At 53.0% G+C, this 18,920-nt stretch overlaps 6 protein-coding genes across 6 annotated transcripts; 4 read left to right on the forward strand and 2 right to left on the reverse strand.

The window, feature by feature from the left end:
* Nucleotides 1–693: 693 nt before the first annotated feature.
* Nucleotides 694–3,189, forward strand: CCMA1212_005661 (uncharacterized protein; the record flags this gene model as incomplete). Its single annotated transcript, XM_073702912.1, has 6 exons — nucleotides 694–765; nucleotides 988–1,082; nucleotides 1,146–1,823; nucleotides 1,905–2,166; nucleotides 2,226–2,700; nucleotides 2,771–3,189. The coding sequence occupies 6 exons, from the start codon at nucleotides 694–696 to the stop codon at nucleotides 3,187–3,189; spliced, it is 2,001 nt and encodes a 666-aa protein (XP_073558489.1).
* Nucleotides 3,190–7,799: 4,610 nt separating this feature from the next.
* Nucleotides 7,800–9,216, reverse strand: CCMA1212_005662 (uncharacterized protein; the record flags this gene model as incomplete). The annotated part of the gene is made up of 4 exons (XM_073702913.1): nucleotides 7,800–8,409; nucleotides 8,465–8,609; nucleotides 8,675–8,958; nucleotides 9,011–9,216. 4 exons carry the CDS (start codon nucleotides 9,214–9,216, stop codon nucleotides 7,800–7,802), a joined length of 1,245 nt encoding a protein of 414 aa, XP_073558488.1.
* A 242-nt stretch (nucleotides 9,217–9,458) lies between these two features.
* Nucleotides 9,459–14,888, forward strand: CCMA1212_005663 (uncharacterized protein; the record flags this gene model as incomplete). Its single annotated transcript, XM_073702914.1, has 7 exons — nucleotides 9,459–10,130; nucleotides 10,226–10,791; nucleotides 12,092–12,211; nucleotides 12,435–12,506; nucleotides 12,738–13,493; nucleotides 13,562–13,848; nucleotides 13,906–14,888. Coding segments are annotated over 7 exons (3,456 nt in total), but the record flags the coding sequence as incomplete, so codon positions are not given.
* Nucleotides 14,889–15,571: 683 nt separating this feature from the next.
* CCMA1212_005664 (uncharacterized protein) lies at nucleotides 15,572–16,136 on the forward strand (the record flags this gene model as incomplete). Its single annotated transcript, XM_073702915.1, has 2 exons — nucleotides 15,572–15,851; nucleotides 15,943–16,136. The coding sequence occupies 2 exons, from the start codon at nucleotides 15,572–15,574 to the stop codon at nucleotides 16,134–16,136; spliced, it is 474 nt and encodes a 157-aa protein (XP_073558486.1).
* Nucleotides 16,137–16,410: 274 nt separating this feature from the next.
* Nucleotides 16,411–16,945, reverse strand: CCMA1212_005665 (Small nuclear ribonucleoprotein G; the record flags this gene model as incomplete). The annotated part of the gene is made up of 4 exons (XM_073702916.1): nucleotides 16,411–16,485; nucleotides 16,584–16,658; nucleotides 16,719–16,790; nucleotides 16,916–16,945. 4 exons carry the CDS (start codon nucleotides 16,943–16,945, stop codon nucleotides 16,411–16,413), a joined length of 252 nt encoding a protein of 83 aa, XP_073558485.1.
* Nucleotides 16,946–17,157: 212 nt separating this feature from the next.
* On the forward strand, nucleotides 17,158–18,637 carry CCMA1212_005666 (uncharacterized protein; the record flags this gene model as incomplete). The annotated part of the gene is made up of 2 exons (XM_073702917.1): nucleotides 17,158–17,269; nucleotides 17,346–18,637. 2 exons carry the CDS (start codon nucleotides 17,158–17,160, stop codon nucleotides 18,635–18,637), a joined length of 1,404 nt encoding a protein of 467 aa, XP_073558484.1.
* Nucleotides 18,638–18,920: the final 283 nt, after the last annotated feature.

Consider the following 18,920-nt stretch of genomic DNA (forward strand, 5'->3'; position numbering starts at 1 on the left):
CAATGCCTCACCCAGCCTTTGTGCTCTTTGAAACCAACTAGTCTATTATCCACGTGCACACAATAGACGACCAGTAAGTATCCATAGAGTCCAATTGCTTGCCTCATCTTCAAAAGTGTCTGCCTCATGGCCGCATCGGGCCTAGCGCCAGCCGCGGTACCTGGCCATGGTCGCGGGTACCTCAGGCAAGGTACTTCGACCAAGGTACCGTTCGTCGCACTCTCTCTCACTCCTCCCTGCTTCTCGCGCCCTCACAGGGAAAAAGCCAAAACTTTGGTCCTCTAAACAAGCGTCGACAAGCAACGATCCGCCTCGAGTCGCCTGCACCTCCGCCCTGCCGCCCTGCGTCTACGCACACCTCGACCAGCGTTGAGTCGTCTGTCGATTCTGCCTTCGGCCAGCACTCGTTCAGAACCGTCCAGCGGCCGAGAGCCTGTCCAGCCCCAGGCCAAAACGCCGCTCCAGCAAAAGCCACAGTAGTCGCGCGCGACGCCCTCCAGCCGAGGACGGAGGAAAAAAAGAAGACAGCCATCCCTTCCAACACGCGTCAATCCACGCTGGCGATCGTCGTCGCCAGGCCGTGGTTTGCGACTCGGGACTCACGAAGCCATTGAGCCTCCACGACTGCGCAGCAGGTCCTTCGCCGTGGCTGACGGTAATGCGCCTGCTGTAACGCTAACGATCCAGACCAAGATGGAGGCCAAGCGCAAGGCAAATGGAACCGCAGATGCGGACGAACGCGCTGCCAAGCGCCGCAAGGTAGCTGTGAGTTTACTCCCCTGTGTCTTGGATACTCAACTCTGGATTCTCGATTGTCTGCATCCTCGACGTCTTTCTTTGGCCTCTACGGTCAGGCAAGCAGGGGGGGAGCTCGGATCCGACTGTGCACGTCCGCGCGCCCCAGCTGAAGAAGCTCTTACACTGACTGGCCTGCATGTCGCATCCGATCTGATCTGCGCGCTAACAAGTCCATCTCCGCACATATAGCAAGGCTTCGATCTTTCCAAGGGCGAGTCCCGCGAGTCGACCACTGCGCATGGATTGGTGTTTCTCGAGCAGATCCGCCGGACAGCTGATAAAAGGTATTGCCGCCTTTGAGCCTTTTTCCTCTTGCCAAAACATTCAAACTGACCGCGTCCCGACAGTGGCCGTCTTGTCGCAACATACTTTGAAACCCTCGTTCCGCGAGAAAGCAACCCCGACTATTACAAGAAGACGCGACTGCCCATCTCCCTTGAGACGATTGAGCAGAAGCTACTCGATGGCGAATTCAAGACCCTCGCAGAGCTGGAGAGCTATTTCAAGCGGATGATTGCCAATGCAAAGGAGTATTACAGCCGCGGGTCGCAAATCTTCGAAGATGCCGAGCGAGTTCGAAAGGCGCTCAGCAACTACATGACCAAGACCAACCCTGCATACAGCAACCGCTCCTACCAAGCCGTACCCACTCCGCTGCCGCCCGAAAATGAAGACGAGGGAGAGCAGGACGCAGAAGCCGAAGAAGAAGAGGGAGCGAATGACGCTGGAGGAGACGAGGACGCCGAGGGGGAAGATGCCGAAGGTGAGGAGGACGCCCCAGGTGAGGATGAAGACGCAGAGGGCGAAGAGGAGCCCGAGGAGGACCAGGAGCCGAGGTCGAGGCGGAAAGCCATCATACTCAAGCGCAGCCGCACACGCAGGACTTCAACTCACGAGAGCCAACAAGCCCGTTCGCCGCCGGCCAAGCCCGATCACCAATACGAGAATGTCCCATACAAGGGTCTCACTTTCCAGCAGGCTCAGGAGAAGATTGTGGAAGAGCTTTTGCGGCACAAGGAACCAGAGTGCGTCATTCACCCAGCCAGCCTTGCCGGCAAATCTTTGCTCCTCCTCTCATGACTTACTGACTTGCGCTGATTTTTTAGTTACGACGATGCCTATTTCGAGCCTTTCATCAATCTCCCTCCTCGCGCCTTGAGAGACTACTACAAGGTCATCACCGATCCCTTATCGATTAAGAAGCTCCAAAAGCTTGTCAAAGGCGTGCAGGGACGAAATGACGCGACTGGAGTGAGCGAGTTCAAGAGCTGGAGTGCCTTTGAAGAGAAGGCGAAGCTGCTCTGGACCAATGCCTACTTCTACAACGAAGAGGGCAGCGACATCTATGTGCTTGCACAAGAGCTTGAGGTGAGCCTACACAGCAACATGCATTTTAATTAACCTCGGGAATCTCACGTGTTGTCTAGAAATTCTTCTATAGCCAGCTGAAAAAGGCACAGGCTGTCGTCGCCGAGCCGTCGCAGCCAAAGATCAAGCTCAAGGTCGGCCAAGGCTCCGAGACGCCCAGTTCGTCCAAGAAGATCACCATCCACGTTGGCGGGCGCGATAGCTCCGTCGCGTCGCCAGCACCCCAGGTGAACCAGGCTTCAGAGGCCATTGCTGCGGCCAACGTCAATGGCGCTACTGCTCAGCTCTCGGCCAATCTCGAAGCTCCTCGGAGCGTCTCGGCGTCTGCACCCTCCCCGACGCCCTCATCGCAGGTGGGAATGAAGGTAGAGGAAGGCGTTCGGGCATCCCCAGCCGTTACCAGCACGCCGGCGGGAGTGCCCGGCCAACCGATTGCGCGACCGCCTATTCCTGCGATCCCGTCCCAGCCATTCCAGACGAATCCTCTTGTCAATGGCTATGCGGACCAGAGGAGATTCCGGCCGGCCGGCAAAGGTATGTGCCGCTTGCTCCTGCTCCATGTGAAAAGCATCCGTTTGATGGTCTACTGACTCTGAATTTACAGGAATCGAGAGTGCGCTGATTGAAAAAATGCGGATCCAAACTCATCCCAGCGTCCCTCACGAGCGCCCTACGCTGGTCACGATCCTGCCCAACGCAAAGGAGATGCAGCAGTCGGCCACCATCAATCTCCCGCCGACGCAAAGTCGCATCTGGATTGTCGTGACGCTGCCAACGTTTCTGCAGGACCGCCAGTACAGCCTCTGGACACTGGTGGACAAGCAGCCCTGGAAACAGCTGATGCAGCCCATCCCCAACCAGACACACCACGAGCGGGCGTTTGACGTGATGCTGCACCCCGGGCTCAACGTCATCGAGGCGCATCTCATCGCCGCCATTCCCCGTCAAGAGAGAGAGCCGGGCGGGCCCGAGGCGGAGCTGGAAGTCTTTACCGTGTTGATTAACGTGGCGCGACCATACTAAGGCGCAATGACCCTCAAGATGCGCTTACGTTTCTGTAAAAAGGGTCCGCTTCCGCTGTCAAGGGAAGCTTATCCGGACATTCATCCGCAGCCCCCATGCGCATCAGGGGCGTCGAGAGTGGGAAGCAGATGCGGTATTCCGCACCTTGGACCGCAGTAACGTGGGTTTGAAACGGGACAGCTGGTGGGTGGTAGGGAGGTTTTATCAGGTAGCGAGTCAACAAAATCTGGACAATTGGGTGGACATTGACATGACCATCTTTCGTGTTTATTGTTTGATTTTTTTTCTTTCTTGTTTCTTCTTTCCTTTTCCATTTTTTTCTTGCTCTATCCATCAGATCATCTCGGTGTCCACGGTCGGGACACGACGGGGGGCTTTGTTGCGAGCATTCGTCCACGCTTGGGAAGACGTCGAGTGGAATATGGCATGTGGTTGTCGTATATCGTACAGCTGGCCCGGTTGGTCTTGGTTTGGCTATGAGCACTGCACCGTTCAAAGTGTTACTCGGCCCGTGTAGAGTTGCTCGATCTGATGGTTCTTGCTCTCCGGAAGCTCGCGGTCGGGACAGATGGTACGAGTGGTGGCGGTAGTTTATTTCAGAGGAAATGCAAGGATAATACGATGATGCCCTTTGTTTAGCTTGAGTTGAGGTATATGGAGTCGATACTCCGGATTTACGAGGTAAGGTTGCAGAGGTGCAGAAAGAGATGGGACGGATCTCAACTTGGTAATCTTAGGAGAGTTACCATTGTGTCTTGCGCCTTTAAACCCCTGCTTTGGCTCTGCCTAGTTTCATTTATCGGCCTATGTGTCGCTGTCACGGCCTCCGAGGGACGAGACAAGACAACTTGAGGGAATCAGGCCGTCTACTTACTCCCTACGAGCCTCATAAGTGGGAGACGAAACGCCCCTGAAGCAGAGAGTTCTGTGAATACCTGATCGATGGCATCCCGCGTACTTGATGCCTGTGCGGTTCTACCATGCAGGTGGCTGACAGTCTTCAGCCATAAGAGGGGCTGGGATGTATCGGGCTCTATAGAGGGCAGACATGAGTATAGGACAGACGCCCGTTACGATGCGGGATATTAAAGCATTGCTCATGTCAGGAGGGACGGTTATTGATTTAATTGATAAATTCGATAAACTTCTTTTTTATCTTTTATTTTTTTCAACTTCTTTCATTTGGTATGGCTTCGATGTGTTACCGATTTATTTTGTCGTGAAGATGATAGTCTTAACCCACTAAGAGTGTATCAAGTTATCATGCGGCTGAGTAATATTATTCTTTCGTCATTTATGAATTGGGAACGAGCCTTAAATGACGTTTAGCATATCTTTACAATTGCTTATGACAAGGTATTTCTTGAAGAAGCATCTTCGTTCCCACTGTAAGCCGTAGACACGGGATCATGGCATGTCTCCGTGGAGGGGGGGCGGAAAAGCGGAAAGCGGACGCGGAGGCGGACACGGAGGCGGAGAGTGGGGGACCGGCTGCCGGCGTCAATCTGGTGGCTGTCATCTGCCAGGTAGTAATACCTAGTTGAGGTGGGAGGTGCTGACCATTCCGTACAGAAGGACTAATTCACTCTACACACCTTCAAAGAATAATGGCCGAGTATCGTGGCTCATTTGTGTAAGTCAGCGGATACCCGCTCAATGTACAGAGTGAGATGGAGTCCTCGGCGACGAAGCTCTGGACAAGACACCGCGGTTCAGGCCGTTTGCTGAGAGACCGTAATACAAGGCAGCGGTGCCGAGTTGAGAGGATGGCGTACTTGGATATGCTGGACGTGAACTGCTCTTTGACTGGCGAAATGGTACTCTTTTGAGCTGCTGCTGTTGTCTTAGCGGGAGCTACCTTCATGTTTGCTCTAGCCTTCTTGTAACCCTTTTTGAGATTTGCATATTTGGAGGGGCAACATCAAGCCTACGGCATCATCCAAGAGGGCGGCATTGGTAAAAACGGCTCGCTGGCGTCGGTTCCAGCTTCCAGCTGCTTCTATGAGCACGCCAATGCCGCCAGGGTGGCTCTGGATATTGCTTGTTACGTCGTAAATGAGAAGAATTACTCTGAAGACGCCTGCTTGGCTGGCTTACATACCTTGTCCGTCAGTGACTATCTAGCAATCGTCCAACGACAAATGTCGAGATCACGCCAATTCTTGAAACGCAATTCCGCCTATGGCATCAGTAGTGTTACTCCAGACACTTGCTCTAGAATTGATTCCTCGGAATGATCAGCTGGTTTACATGGTAGCGTGAAGCGTCAGTAATCCGTAGCATTCCAAAGCCACTGCCCACGGGCTGGCGTTCCTGGTGGTGGCTCCAGCCGCTGGATATGTCGAATACTTTGATTTGAGGCGTTGACTATTCCTACGTGAACCATATTGAATGAGATCTCGGCGCCTAGGGAGGCATGTCTGCCTCCCATCGGGCTTGTCTGTGATGGATCAATAATATATACTTGAGCATGGACAGTCTGCTGTCTTCAGTGAAATATTTCTCTTCTTTCTATAGAAGGCCCAGCAGCATGATTCGAGGTGAAAAGGGATGTTTAGAATAATCAGCTTTCTAATAACAAGATTCTGAAGACCTTTTGTGTCTCTTGGCAGAGGACGAAACATGGCAGCCGTGTCATGATTGGCCCCTTGGCGTCAGGAGGCATACGAAGTGTTGATAAGCTTGACAATCGGGGAGTGGAAGACATTTGAGGTTTATGGTCTGTACCATCTCTGCGTTAGTTGGAAGGAATCGTTCCAGATGTTTGCCACGCTTTTCTCGAAAAACATTAACTATCCTTTTTCACGAAATTGCTCGCATCCAACATGTCGGCTCGCTTCCACCTCTTTGGGGGGGGGGGGGGCATCCTCCTCCGTAACAGGGTTTGATACCTCTGAAGCAACGGATGTCTAGAATTTGTGACCAACATCCGCTCCACGGAAAGCGAGTTCTTCACCAAGGCCATCATAACAGGTCATCCTCTCCACTAATTTAACCTAGGCGAGGCCGGCATCTTCTTTGGCAGTATGGATTCTAAAAGTTGACGCGTCAACCACGGCTTCTTCCTCCCGCGCTGGGACCCCAAGGCTGTGAAGCACTTACGCTCCCAGATTTAAGGCTACTCTCAAAGACGCATTCAAAATCTTTGATCAGCTGGACGAGGATGGCGAAGCCTGGAGTGTGTTTAAAGGTTGAGGATGCCACAATGTGTGCAAAAGAGCTTGAGCTTCAGGGGGCTGCTCTGGAAGCCGACCACTTCATTGATATGCAATATCAATTATATCCTGTAACTAGAACGGGTGTATCCGTGTCCTGACAAGTCACATTCTCATGATGACAACGAACGACTATGATAATCTCTCTCGTGACATCTTGGCGTGCTGTATCGGTGTCGAGGAGAAACCGCCTCGCGTAGATTTCTCTCAGGAGACTACATATAAGCTTACATGTATGTGTACTCCGTAGCTGACACGCTATCACCAAGTTAAGACACCCTGCTGCCATGGCCCGACATGTAGAATCAGCCCAGACGGCACTTGAGCCGGCATGCTGACGTTGATCCATCAAGCGAAAACCCCCCCACGATGCATGTGAAAATATCTCCGATTTTTCCTCCAAACTTTTCTCCCTATTGACAGATAATTACTAAAAGGTGTATCAGCAATGCATAATGCTGGTACCAAAAAATCTAGACACCACTTGATGACGCACGGGTTTAGAAAGGCTCGTGTTCACGGGGGGCATCCTGAGATCTACAGCACGACACGATGAATCTTCTCTGTTGCTGTGTGGAGCCGGATCTTACCTGTCCGGAAGAGTTACCTATTTGGCCAATTGTTGATGTGAAATCCGAAGACAACTTCGAGACTGTGAAGTTCTCGGGAGAGGTGGTTGAAAGGGTGCAGTGCTGGAGGTTGTAGCAGTATAGGTAGGTATCGACACTTTAGACTTATCGACTTCAGTCACGGAATAGCCTCTGTGAATTGAGAAGTCAAAGGCAATCCAAGATTATAGGGGTTGCATAGCTTGGACGGAGGGACTATAGCATAGGTAGAATAAGCAGATGACAAGATAGGTAGTGCCTGTCGATCTCTTAGAACACCACACAGCTCGCTTTTGGCAGAATCTATTCGTTTCCCTCCTCCCCCGGCATCACTCGATTTAGCCCATTATCCATTTTCTTTTTAATTATTCTCCATTTCTTCAATTTCCTGTCCATGTTATTCGGCGAGCACATTGACAAGACACCCCCAACCACCAACCAATCAGTCACCCTCGCATCCAACGGTACAACTTCCCCATCCAGTCACAGTGGATAAGGCACAGCCCAACTCACTTTGACACCCCCAAGCACACTTGAGAAACAAAACTGTAAGTTAGGGAGCAATCTGAGACGCTCTACTTATGCACACAACCTATGCCTGTGCGAGCTCTCCCTCTAGCATCTGATCTAAGGGGTGGTATCGTAAAATAAAGCCAAAAACAAAACCCCTGCGCCGATCCATGCCATGCCGTACCACAACCAAAACGCTGCTAGGTGCTCCATATTGTACATCAATCCCAAAGTATGCCGAAACAAAGCCAAACGTCCGCGTCAGGAGCCATCAACGCTAGCCGCCACCCGCTGGTCTCTGCTTCAGTTGTATCAGGTGCTTCAAACCGGTCTGGACGCCCATATACTTTCGTTGTTTGGGGTCGTACCATCCCAAGACGTATACAGCCATGACTGCGGATTTGCCCTGCAACTCCACGAGTCCGTCGACCCTGATACAGCCCCTGCTTGGTGGCTGCTTTGCGGGCTGCCAATTCTTCGTAAACGTGACAGTAGCCGCCTGAAGAGCAGCCTGGATTCGGGGGTCGACCTCGCTTACGCCACTGAACGGTGTGCCAGGGATCTCGCTGATGCCGGTGTGGACCGGAAAGCTGGATTTGTCCGGCTGCCCAGGGACCTTGACCGTTTGCTTGCCAGTTGTGCCGAGTTCACCCTGTTCTTTGATACGGTTGAGAATGGCAGCCTGCCACGTGGCCTCGGGTGGAGGTGGCGTGTTGAAACCGAGGGCTTTCGCAATATCTTGAGCCGTCTGTCCGGCCAAGGACTTTAAGAATGCCCACACCGATAATGCCACTGCTTTTGGGTAAATTGCTGTGTTGAGGTGGTTGGCAGCCAGCGAGTCAATCGGCCGATCACCCCAGAAGATGCCGTCATCATCAATGATGATGCTGCAAGAACGTTAGCATAAGTGTAACAACGCAAGAAGACTATTTCGCGGCTTACCCAGAAACATAATGCTTGGGGGGTGGCGCGGGTGGATATATGATATCCAGCCACAGCTTCTTGAGTTTGATATCCCGACCGCCGAGCAACTGAACATATGCAGGGTTCCTCTCAACACCTCGGCGTATCAATTCCGCAAGTCCCACTACGAAGGCGGTTGAATTAGTCATAATGCGGCTTTCCACAGTTTCCTCCTTGCATCAGACTTACTTTTGATGTCCTTTTGCAGCTGTTGATCCTTGTTCACAGCGATGAACGTCGCCCATTCGGGATCAGAGCCTTTGTACGGCGGCTGCCGCACCTCCTTCGTCGTGAAAGGGAACGGGAGGAACAAGATGGGCTCGTCCTCGTCTGCCATGTCTTCCATCTCTCTCTTTTCCTTTTCCGACAGCGCCTCCCACTCGTGATCTGCCCAATCCAGCAGCGGGTCGAAGACAACGGTCGCGAAGATCTGCCAACAGGCATATGCTGCTAGGCACGTGAAGACGGCGCGGCTGCATGCGACGTTAGTCCAGATACTGTCAGATAGCATTGGCGACGACTTACTTCAAGCGGCGCCGGAAGGCACCTGGCTTGGGCGAAACAACGGGCTTGGCGAAATAAACCGGAAGCCCGTCCGGCACTGGCCTATTTCGCCATGGTAGGAAGGATATCTGTCGGCTAACGGAGGGAATGCGATGGGCGGGGAGACGAGGAGAGGCGATTGGTAAGAGGTTTGCGGGTCGCGAAACGACCGCTGCGCGCCGCAGCATCCCGGCTTTCGACTGGATTGTGTGCGTTTTCAAGAGGCTTCAATATAAAAAGAGACAATAGAAGAGAACAAAAAAAAGGGAATAAAAGGCTTATCAAAGAAACCAGCGCATTGTGTATTGCAGTTGAATGATGATCCAAGGCGAAGTTGCGCTACGATCTCACACATTTGCTCGCATGTGGTTACGCAGGGATCTGACCGGAATATCATGCCCCCACATCCGATGCGCCAACCACATGCAGCTTAGCCAAGCAGCTTGAGGCGTCACCTACGTACTTCGTACTTCGTACTTCATCGTCGGTGCAACTTGTGACGCCGAGCCCTTTTTGCGCGCCTTCACCATCCACGACAGCTTCAACCGAGACGATCATCATCATGAAGCTTGCGCTGGGCTTTGCCGCAGCGCTTGCGGGCTGTGCTGCCGCCTCACAGCCCGCCGCCGACGTCTACGTCCTACCGAATCGCGAAGCCGCGTCTCCTCAGTCCATCCCCAGCAGCGTCGCCGGACTCATCACACAGCAGCGAGCGTCCTCCGGCTCAGTTGCCTCCGTCAGCGAGATCCCAGACAATGTCGACGCCGAGAAGGTGGTCTCTCTGTTGAACCAGTTCGGAAAGACCCGACCCTCGTTGTTCGATGAACTCACCGAAGAGCCCAAGCAGCTGTTCGTTATGCTGGAAGGCCTGACGGAAGAGCAGATCAAGGACACTCGAGCGAAGCTGAACGTGCAGCCGTCATTTACCATCCCTGACGTGCCCTCTACCGACCGCCTGCGGTGGGCCACGGGTCTTGACATGCCTATCTACAAGGGGTCAAAGAAGGAGAAGACGGCCTGCTCGTTTGACGAATTGATCAATCCCTTGGAGGAGCGATGCTGGAAGGGCAATCATCTGATTACCGAGTACAATGTTCAAAAGGTACGCATTGAGGGGGTGGTGGATGAGCTGACACATAACTTCGTTATGGAGATGGGACTAATTACTGAGCTAACACCGCTCCTTTCTCTGAATAGACGCCGGAAATCCTGAACGACGTGATCAATAACTTCTCCCGGCTGGCTTCGCTTGCCGAGATTGGCGAACTGCAAGTGACTTTGCTGCTTCTGCCTTCTGTTGGCAAGTCGTCGGGCAAGAAGCAGGCATTGAATCGGCGCCAAGCAGAGCGAGTCATCTCCTCCTTTCGCAAGACTGCCGCCCCTGCGGTACCGACCTCGCCGGCAAACAAGAACGCGTTCGTCTCCGCAACGCCAATTCCTGCCTGCTTCGACTCCGTGGATAGCTGCATCTCGGCGACCGGCAACTGTTCTCACCAAGGGCAGTGCCTGGACAAGTTCAAGTCGGATAAGGCTGGCGGTCCCGTCTGCTTTGCATGCCACTGCCTGAGCACTCGCAAGACAGATGACGGACCGCTTACCCACTGGGCGGGGCCTACTTGCGCCAAGAAAGACATAAGCGTTCCCTTCTGGCTTTTTGCGGGCTTCACGTTGCTTCTGCTGGGATCGATTTCCATGGCCGTCACTATGCTCTACAACGTGGGCGAAGAGAAGCTGCCAGGCGTCATTGGCGCTGGAGTCTCCAAGTCTAAATAAGAGGTCAATGGGGCCTTTCGAACGCATTCCCCCCCCTTGTGGCTTACGTTATTTTTTTTGGGTTCTTTTGTGTCCAAACGGACAGGTAATGGGCGAGGATATCATGAGATGTTGGCCTAGACAGAGGCCAAGTTGGGCATGTAAGAGAAGGAAGAGCACTCTTTCGATGAGAGGCTCTGCCATGTGATCAATGGAGCCAACGCCTCATGTATCATACATATGTATTCAATAGCGGTTTGTTTTCATTTTGACGCAGTTTGATAGAAGACCAGGTCCAGCAACAGGGCTGAGACTCTGATTTGAAACCAAGGGGGTTCCACGTCTCGTGATGTCGATGGTTGTAAGATTGAAGGTCATACATGCAGATCCAGATACACATACTTCGTATTCAGCCCCCATTTGAGACCGGGTAAGATTCGGACTTAGGTTGGTTAGAGCCGGCTTCTGGCAGTGGAAAGAATAAGCATCTATCTTACCTTAGTAGGTAGTATGCAGAGAACCGCGACCTTGAGGTGAATCGGGGACCATTTGTGAGGCATCCTATAGATAGCATCGTTAATCGGCCGAGAGCTTGGAGTCAGCAGTATTTCCTGTTCAAGTCTAGTTGGCCAATGGTCCGCTAAGCATATCAACGTGGGCGATTTGCTGCCCGTTGGGGACTAGAGCCTTCGTAGCAGCTGAGCCCATCAAGGTGGAGCCACTCCAGGAACCAAACATCTCCAACAGCAGGCGCAACCTGGAAGCTTCAAAACGGCATGAGCGAAGCCCCCCAGCATAAGGTACCGAGTACCTCAGGCAATAGGCTGACTGAGACTCGTCCAGCTAAAGCACCGCCTTACGGACACCTTCGACAGCCTTCTTCGTCACTCTGGCCTGCGCATCTGCAGTCTCGGGTTTGCCCGCGGCTGACCTGAATATCCCCGGAGCTGAGAGGCCTGGCTGACGGGCCAATCACTGGCCAGGCGAAGTTCTGGCTGAGGCCCCGCCCGCGCCATGGCCGGACTTTTGGGTAAAGGCCGCCCCAGCTTGAAGCGGTCCCGAGCACTCGAGTCGCTCCCGGGGGTCGATGGAGACGATGAACCTCTTTAATAAGTCGAAAGCCCGCCGGACTTCGATCTCAACTCCCGCGAACAAGACCATGTATCCTCTTTTGATTGCTTGCATAACTTAGCGGGCAAAGCAAGAGAGAGAGCGGCAGAGAGACAGAGATCGAGGCAGAGACAACTTGGCTGTCTTTATCGTCTGATGACAAACGATGGATGCTGAGCCCTCGCGATCAACCACTGACAGCTCGAGAGCCGAGCGGCCAAAGCTTCCAACGGCGAAATGGGGAGCTGCGTGTGCTCCGTGTGCGACGGCAAAGGCTAAGTGTATACGGTCCAACGATGCTTCGGGAGCTAAATGCGACAGGTGAGTTGGAGGTGACAAGAACTGAGATGCTTGGGGCTTTACCATATCCAGAGTGGACTTGAGAAGAAGAAACTGAAGATGCAAAGGAGCATGATATATGAGAATGAACTTGGTTGAAATCTCTTCTCTTAGTTATACAGACTCTTTGATCCCTTTCCATGTTGTTGTCATTTTGTCTTTTCTTCACCCTGCTGTTGAGCAATCACTAACACGGCAACTGTAGGTGTGAGAGGCTGCTAAAAGAGTGTTCCAACCAAATCCATCGACCTCGGAAGAAAAGACAAGCAAAGCCTTCGTAAGTTGTCAACCCTCGTTTAAGTACTTGCCAACTCATGGCATGCTTCATGCCGCAGCTCTGCTTTGCCGTGTCTCCGGAGTTGTTGGCCATTTTCCCGGCCCCTCCAATTCCAGAGCTCCGCTGGAACGGAGATTTGGCTGCTCCAAGGGTGCTAGGAAAGCTCCATCTCCGTCAAGAATCACCGGAAACTCATACTTATGAATCTCCGCTCTAACATGCCCTCTGTAGCCGAACGTCACAGATCGAAGAGCGACTGAACGGCCTCGTGAGCCTTCTCAAAGCCTCAGGCGAGATCTCCGCAACTCAACCCGACCCCTCTCCCCAAGGCGACATCCATGAAGGCCCGAGAACAGAAGACTCCTCTGACCGCCCATCACCCTTTTCGAGCTCATCCAGTGCCATCCCCCCCATCTCCAACCAGGCCAATACCTGGATCATCGACCCGTCATACAACTCCTTCACTCCAAAATCATGCATCTGCCATCCAGACACTATGGAGGCGCCACCGCCTCCCGAGTCGGACGAGATCCTCCTTGACTTTTATCGAAAGAATCTTCAGCCCGTTCATCCCTTCGTCATCATCCCGCCCAATGTCTCGGCGGCCGTCCTGGCGGCGAGAAGGCCGTTCCTCATGGCGGCTATTCGGATGGTCAGCTCGTTTCGAAGCATCAGGTCGATGAGAGCGCAAATGTATCATCTGATGAAACATATTGCAAACCACATGCTCATCCGCTCAGAAAAGTCCCTAGACCTGCTCCTGGGAATCATCGTCATGCTAGGATATCAACAGTACCACTGCTGCCTCCACGGACAGCTCAGCAACTTAATCACCTTGGCCGGCAGTTTGATTGGCGACATGGGACTATCCAGACCCCCTGGCCTGCACGAACGAACGCGGTTAATGGTCGTGCGTCCACCAGAACCACACGGCCGGAGTAATGAAGAGAGGAGAGCGCTCGCTGGGGCTTGGTACTGGGCATCAGTGTTGGTCCCTTTTTTTTAACTAGACTACTCAGCGCCATGAGGACTGTTTGCTTACTTCTTCTCCACAGAATATCCATGAACTTTCAGCGAGTAGAGCCCATGCGCTACAATGGCTACCTTCAAGAGTGCATTCGACATCTCGAAAAACACCCGGACTATGACACCGACATTGCTCTCGTGTATCTTGTCAGGATACAGAGGTTGACGGAACGCATTGCCGAGCTCAACTCGAGAGATGGAGCCTCGGAAGAGGTTTCTCCTGTTCCTTCAGCTCCTGTGTCGGCCTATATTCTGGCCTTCCAGAACGAGCTCAACCAGATCCGGGCTTCTATGCCCAAACATTTGCAGGAGGATAGTCAGTACTTGTATATGATAAGCCTCGCGTCGGATGTCCTCTAACGGCCTGCCACAGAAACCTTTCAGCTCTTCCTAGAGAGTGCGAGGCTTCGATTATATGAGCCTCCTGTCCTCGACAAGAACTTGATCCGCTCCTTATCTAAATCGCTTTCTTCCGTCACGATGGCTACAGATTCCCCTCTTGACAGAATCTACCAGTCAAGTGCCGCTCTGACAGCATGGTTCAATGCCTGGCTCTCTCTTCCCATGTCAACCTACTACTTCCAGACAATGGCAGTTGGCTCGCATCTCGTTTACGCTCTTGTCATGTTGGCCCGTTGGGCAAGGCTGGCAACCCCCAGAGCAATGTATGAGGGGAAGACAGCAATGCCAGACGACCCGAGTGCGGATAACCCAAATGTCGCCTTGTATAACACGGACATGGCCAACGCGCAATGCGACCCCAGGATGATGCAAGACAAGTGTGGCATGCCGCAGGGGCACTTGCCAGGACGACCCGACCTAGAGGACTCCGACCTAGTAGCTGCCGTGGCCATCCTGCGCACGCAGCTACAGACGCAGCCAGGTCTCATGATTAACATCCCAGAGATTCTCTCGGCCATCTCCAGCCGCTTTGAGCATGCCAACGCCACCTTTCAGCTTTGCTCGGCGGACACGGAAAGGGTCAATAAGAATGTCTGGCTGATGACTGCGCTCAAGGTCCGCATCGCGCGCGCAAAGCTGGAGAAGTGGGCGGAACTCGTGGCTGAAGGAGCGGAAAGCATGCATCTGGAAAATCGATCTCAACCAGACCACAGAATGGCGGACTGGCAAGCGGCGATGCACATACCGCAAATCGAATGCGCTGGGCTGGACGAAATGGGCCTCTTTGCCGAGGATGGCTTACAGGAGCCGCAGATGGACAGCAACTGGGGGGACCTGGCGCACAACTCGTGGACTACCGATCTGCTATCTGGTTTTGACCCAAGCGGATGGTTTGATGGATATGTGGATTTGAATTCAGTTCCGTTACACGCTGCGACCTCTGCAGAAGGATGAACTCTCTTCATGCTCGCCGCCGATGTCAGGGCTTCCGCAGGTCCAGATGGACTGTCTATTGACCACCATATTAGACGCGCCGTCTTGGTGATACGAGGACAAAGCACTCGTCTGATGGTTGGTGCTTTCAACCAATATGCGCTGCCCCTTCCACAAAATCCCCGACGTTATATGCGCATAGGGGATGAGGAATTGTTTGAACTTCCTTCAAAGTTGATATAGTGCTTGGCGGTCTCCAACCACCTCGTTCAAACCCTTATCTTTTCTACTTGTATTTCAACATTGTCTGTATTTGCATGAGCGTTTCCTCGAACAGACCCCCTGATGATAGACGACATGCTGGTCCAACCAGTTGAACATAGAGCCACCAACGTCTGGTATATTCTTTCCATTGGCAGCGAATCAAACAGCCGTACATGTGACTGGAAAATGGAAATGCCATGTCTCTGTGAAGAGGTTATCGTTCAATGACTGGAACATATAAGCATCGCTGCTTTTGCGTATTCTGCTCAGTCACGTTCTACAAGCCCAAAGTTGAAGTGCGGGGTCTCTTCCCGACGCATCTTCCAAGCATCTCACAGTTCACCAGCACCCAGGCTTCTGCCAGCCCATCAAGGAAAGCTCACTGCCAAACATCTCAGCGTCATCCAGATCTTTTCTTCAGTCAGATGCTCTGAAAGAATATGGACTTCTCCACAAAGCAATACGAAGAGATCCCGCCACCCACCGTCTCCTGCGACGTCGTCGAGCCGGCCGAAGTCTACGCATGGCTCGAGCAGCACATGGCAGCCGGTGAGGACGCGCAGAGAGACTTTCAACTGGTCGACGTGCGTCTGAATGAATGGGAGGGCGGGACGATTACTACGTCGATCAACCTGCCCGCTCAGTCGTTCCATCAGGCGCGTGAGATGGTGTATATGCTTTCGAAGCAGGCTGGGGTGAAGAAGGTTGTCTTTTACTGCGGTGAGTTTGGCCTGCCCACTTGGGATTATGCTTAAAGGATGGCATCTTTGTTTGGGATTGAATCTGGATGAATAGTGCTGATGGGACGTAGGGAGCTGTGGAACTAGAGGGCCGAAGTGCGCGGGCTGGTTCCAAGAGTATCTCAATTCAGTCGGTGAAGCTGACATGAAGGCTCTGATACTAAAGGGAGGCTTCAAAGGGTGGCAGAAGACGTACAATGGCCAGATGGTGGACGTCTGTGATCCCGATGCCTGGCGCTACGCCTGGCGCTCACCGAGCAAATAGAGGAATCCCCCGCCGTGATGTACATTATTCTTTCTGATTTTGCCTTTTCCCGTAGTTGAGCCTCGGAGTAAAGAAAAAGAGCCAAAAAGTCTAGCAACAATAGACAGACGTTTTCTGCGCATCGAAAAACAGTCCCGTGTTATCGCCCCTCCCTTTCGTCGTCGGTCTCCGTAAACGCCAAACGAAAAACATTGTATTCAGGTATTTTCCATTTTACATCTCCATTTCGCATAGATTTCCTGGTCGTCGCCGTCTGCAATTCAGTAAAGGGGTTTCATCGGTTCTGTCTGTCGTCGCCGCCGATCCTCTCGAGGGCTTCCAGCATGACTACGGAGTTGCCGCGGATGACCTGTCGTTTTGCTTCAAGTAAGCGTGATGTTTCCTAGGGGAGAATCAAGGTGGAAGAGTCCATGGGGGGGTTTGGACTTGTCGGGGGTGTTGACGCACAACCATGCCGAGCCGGATCTTCTCTCCGCCGTCCTTCTCCTCGACTGCCTCGTCCAGCACAATGTTCAGGAAGACCTGTGCTTGTTAGCTTTCCAGCCTCTCGCTTCCTCCATGTGGTATTGGGCTTTTCCTCACATCGTATCCGCGGAGCACGCCGATGACTTTGCGGCTGCCGTTGAGCTGGACAAAGAGCCGCTTGTCGAGATACTAAGCTCGCATTGTCAGCAAGATGGATCAATTGAACAGCAGTCCCATTAAGTAACTGTTGGGTAATGAAAGCAGGGAAGCTTTGAGAGTTTGTGAGACGATTGACGGTCAGGCTGGACACTCACCTTCTTCAGCTCAGGTTGGGCGGGCGCCATCTTGAGCAATCAAATGGTGGGTTGAACGTGGTAGACGGTCGATTTGCGACGCGATCCTGGAGCACTATCGCAAGGTTGAGAGAAGCTCGTCCGCCTGGAAAAGCGGGTCACGTGCTGATAAGATAACCATCCTCGGGATATCGACACTCGGATCGAAGATACAACTTCTTGCAACTTCGCTCCAAGCTCGCCATCAGCATAGTCTCGAGAAAATGAGCTCGTTTGGTGCGAGGCGAAAGGCAAAGGTCATCAGAGTCGACTACGATGACGACGAGAGCGGCGGAGACGCACCGCCGGTGACGGAAGGCGGAAGCCTCAAAGATGGTACGTTACTGCACACCTTGGTATCGCGATGTCTTTGCTGATGGAGAACAAGGCTGACCTTGGCTGTGGTTGACAGACGGCGCGAAGCCAGTGTTTTCATCGAAATCGAGTCGAAAGCCGTTGCGTCAATCTGGGCTGCGCAATGCCTTTAATCCACGAGACGAGGAGACGTCGGGCGACAGAGTCGAGGTCTCGCAGGGCAACGACGAGGATGACGACGGTCCAGTGGTTGTCCGGCCGAGTCACAATCGGGCGGGCGCCCTGAAGCAGAAGAAGAAGATTGCGAAATCAAAAGTGTCGTTTGGCGACGACGCGGGCCAAGACGACGACGAGCCGAGTAGCGATTTCGCTACCCCAAGAAAGCCGGCAATGGGACAGAAAGTCCTCCAAAGCAGTTCCATCAAGCGAGGCATGGCTGCTAGAGGACTGCCGCTACCGGTTCGATCCCATCAGGATGACGATGATAGACCAAGATACAGCAAAGAGTATCTCGACGAGCTTCAATCATCAACGCCGAATACCCCAAGCGACCTCTCATCTCTCAAGGCGAGGCTCGACGACGAAATGGAGCTCGATCCCTCAGAACTAGAAGGGGCCTTGATAGTAGAATCGCCGATACCGACGTCCGTCAGCCAGCCACAGACCACTCAGATCCTTACCGAAGCCGAGATTCGCGAAAGGAAGGAGCGGAGAGCTCGGTTAGCAAAGGAAAAGGACTTTCTTTCCATGGAGGATGAGGATGATGGCTTGTCGGCTCGGAAGAAGAAAGACGAGACTCGATTGGTTGCCGAAGACGAGGATCTGGGAGAAGGCTTCGATGAGTACGTGGAAGACGGTGGATTGTCATTGGGCAAGCGCGCGGAAAGGGAGCGGCGAAAGCAAGACCGCCAGAAGATGGCCGAGCTCATCAACGCAGCCGAAGGCAACAACTCGGACTCTTCATCGGATAGCGACGCGGAGCGACGAATCGCCTACGAAACGGCGCAGACGCGCGCGGGACTGGACGGGCTTAAGAAACCGAAAAAGGACCCCAACGAGCAGCTGTTGCAGGTGCCTCCCAAGATCACGCCATTGCCGAGCCTTGCGGAATGCTTGGTGCAGCTGCAGGCGACGCTGAAGACGATGGAGATGAACATCAATACCAAGGCGGCGACGGTGGCGCAGCTTACGCGCGAGAGGGACGACATCATCCAGAGGGAAGCTGAAGTACAGGCATTCTTGAACGAGACGGGCAAAAAGTACGAGGAGGCCATGGGGCGGAAACCCAACCCTGCTGACGGAGTTGCCGGTGCGTTGGCTGGAGAGAGGGGGCTGGAGAGCTTGGGTGCGACGCCAGTGAATGAAGTTCATATGGAGGACCTGGCATGATGAGTTTGGTTGATGTTTCGGGTACTATAAAGCGGGTTATTTGGGAAGCTGTCAGTAAGGCAGCGGATGCACGATAGGCCAATAGGTCAAGCTGACGGCGGTTGTCATATATATATACATTATAATTCAGACTTCCTACGAAGAACTCATGTTCCTACGTCAGTGTCAACTTGGACAATGTGTCAGTAGCTTGTTAGCGAGGCATTAGTGACATACGAAAACGTTTGGAGAAAGTTGTTTCTCCGTGAGCTGGGGGTATCTTGTTCCTTGAAAGGCTGTGCGT

This window comes from Trichoderma ghanense, assembly GCF_004382785.1.
Source record: "Trichoderma ghanense strain CCMA-1212 chromosome Unknown scaffold_6, whole genome shotgun sequence".
Lineage (NCBI taxonomy): Eukaryota > Fungi > Ascomycota > Sordariomycetes > Hypocreales > Hypocreaceae > Trichoderma > Trichoderma ghanense.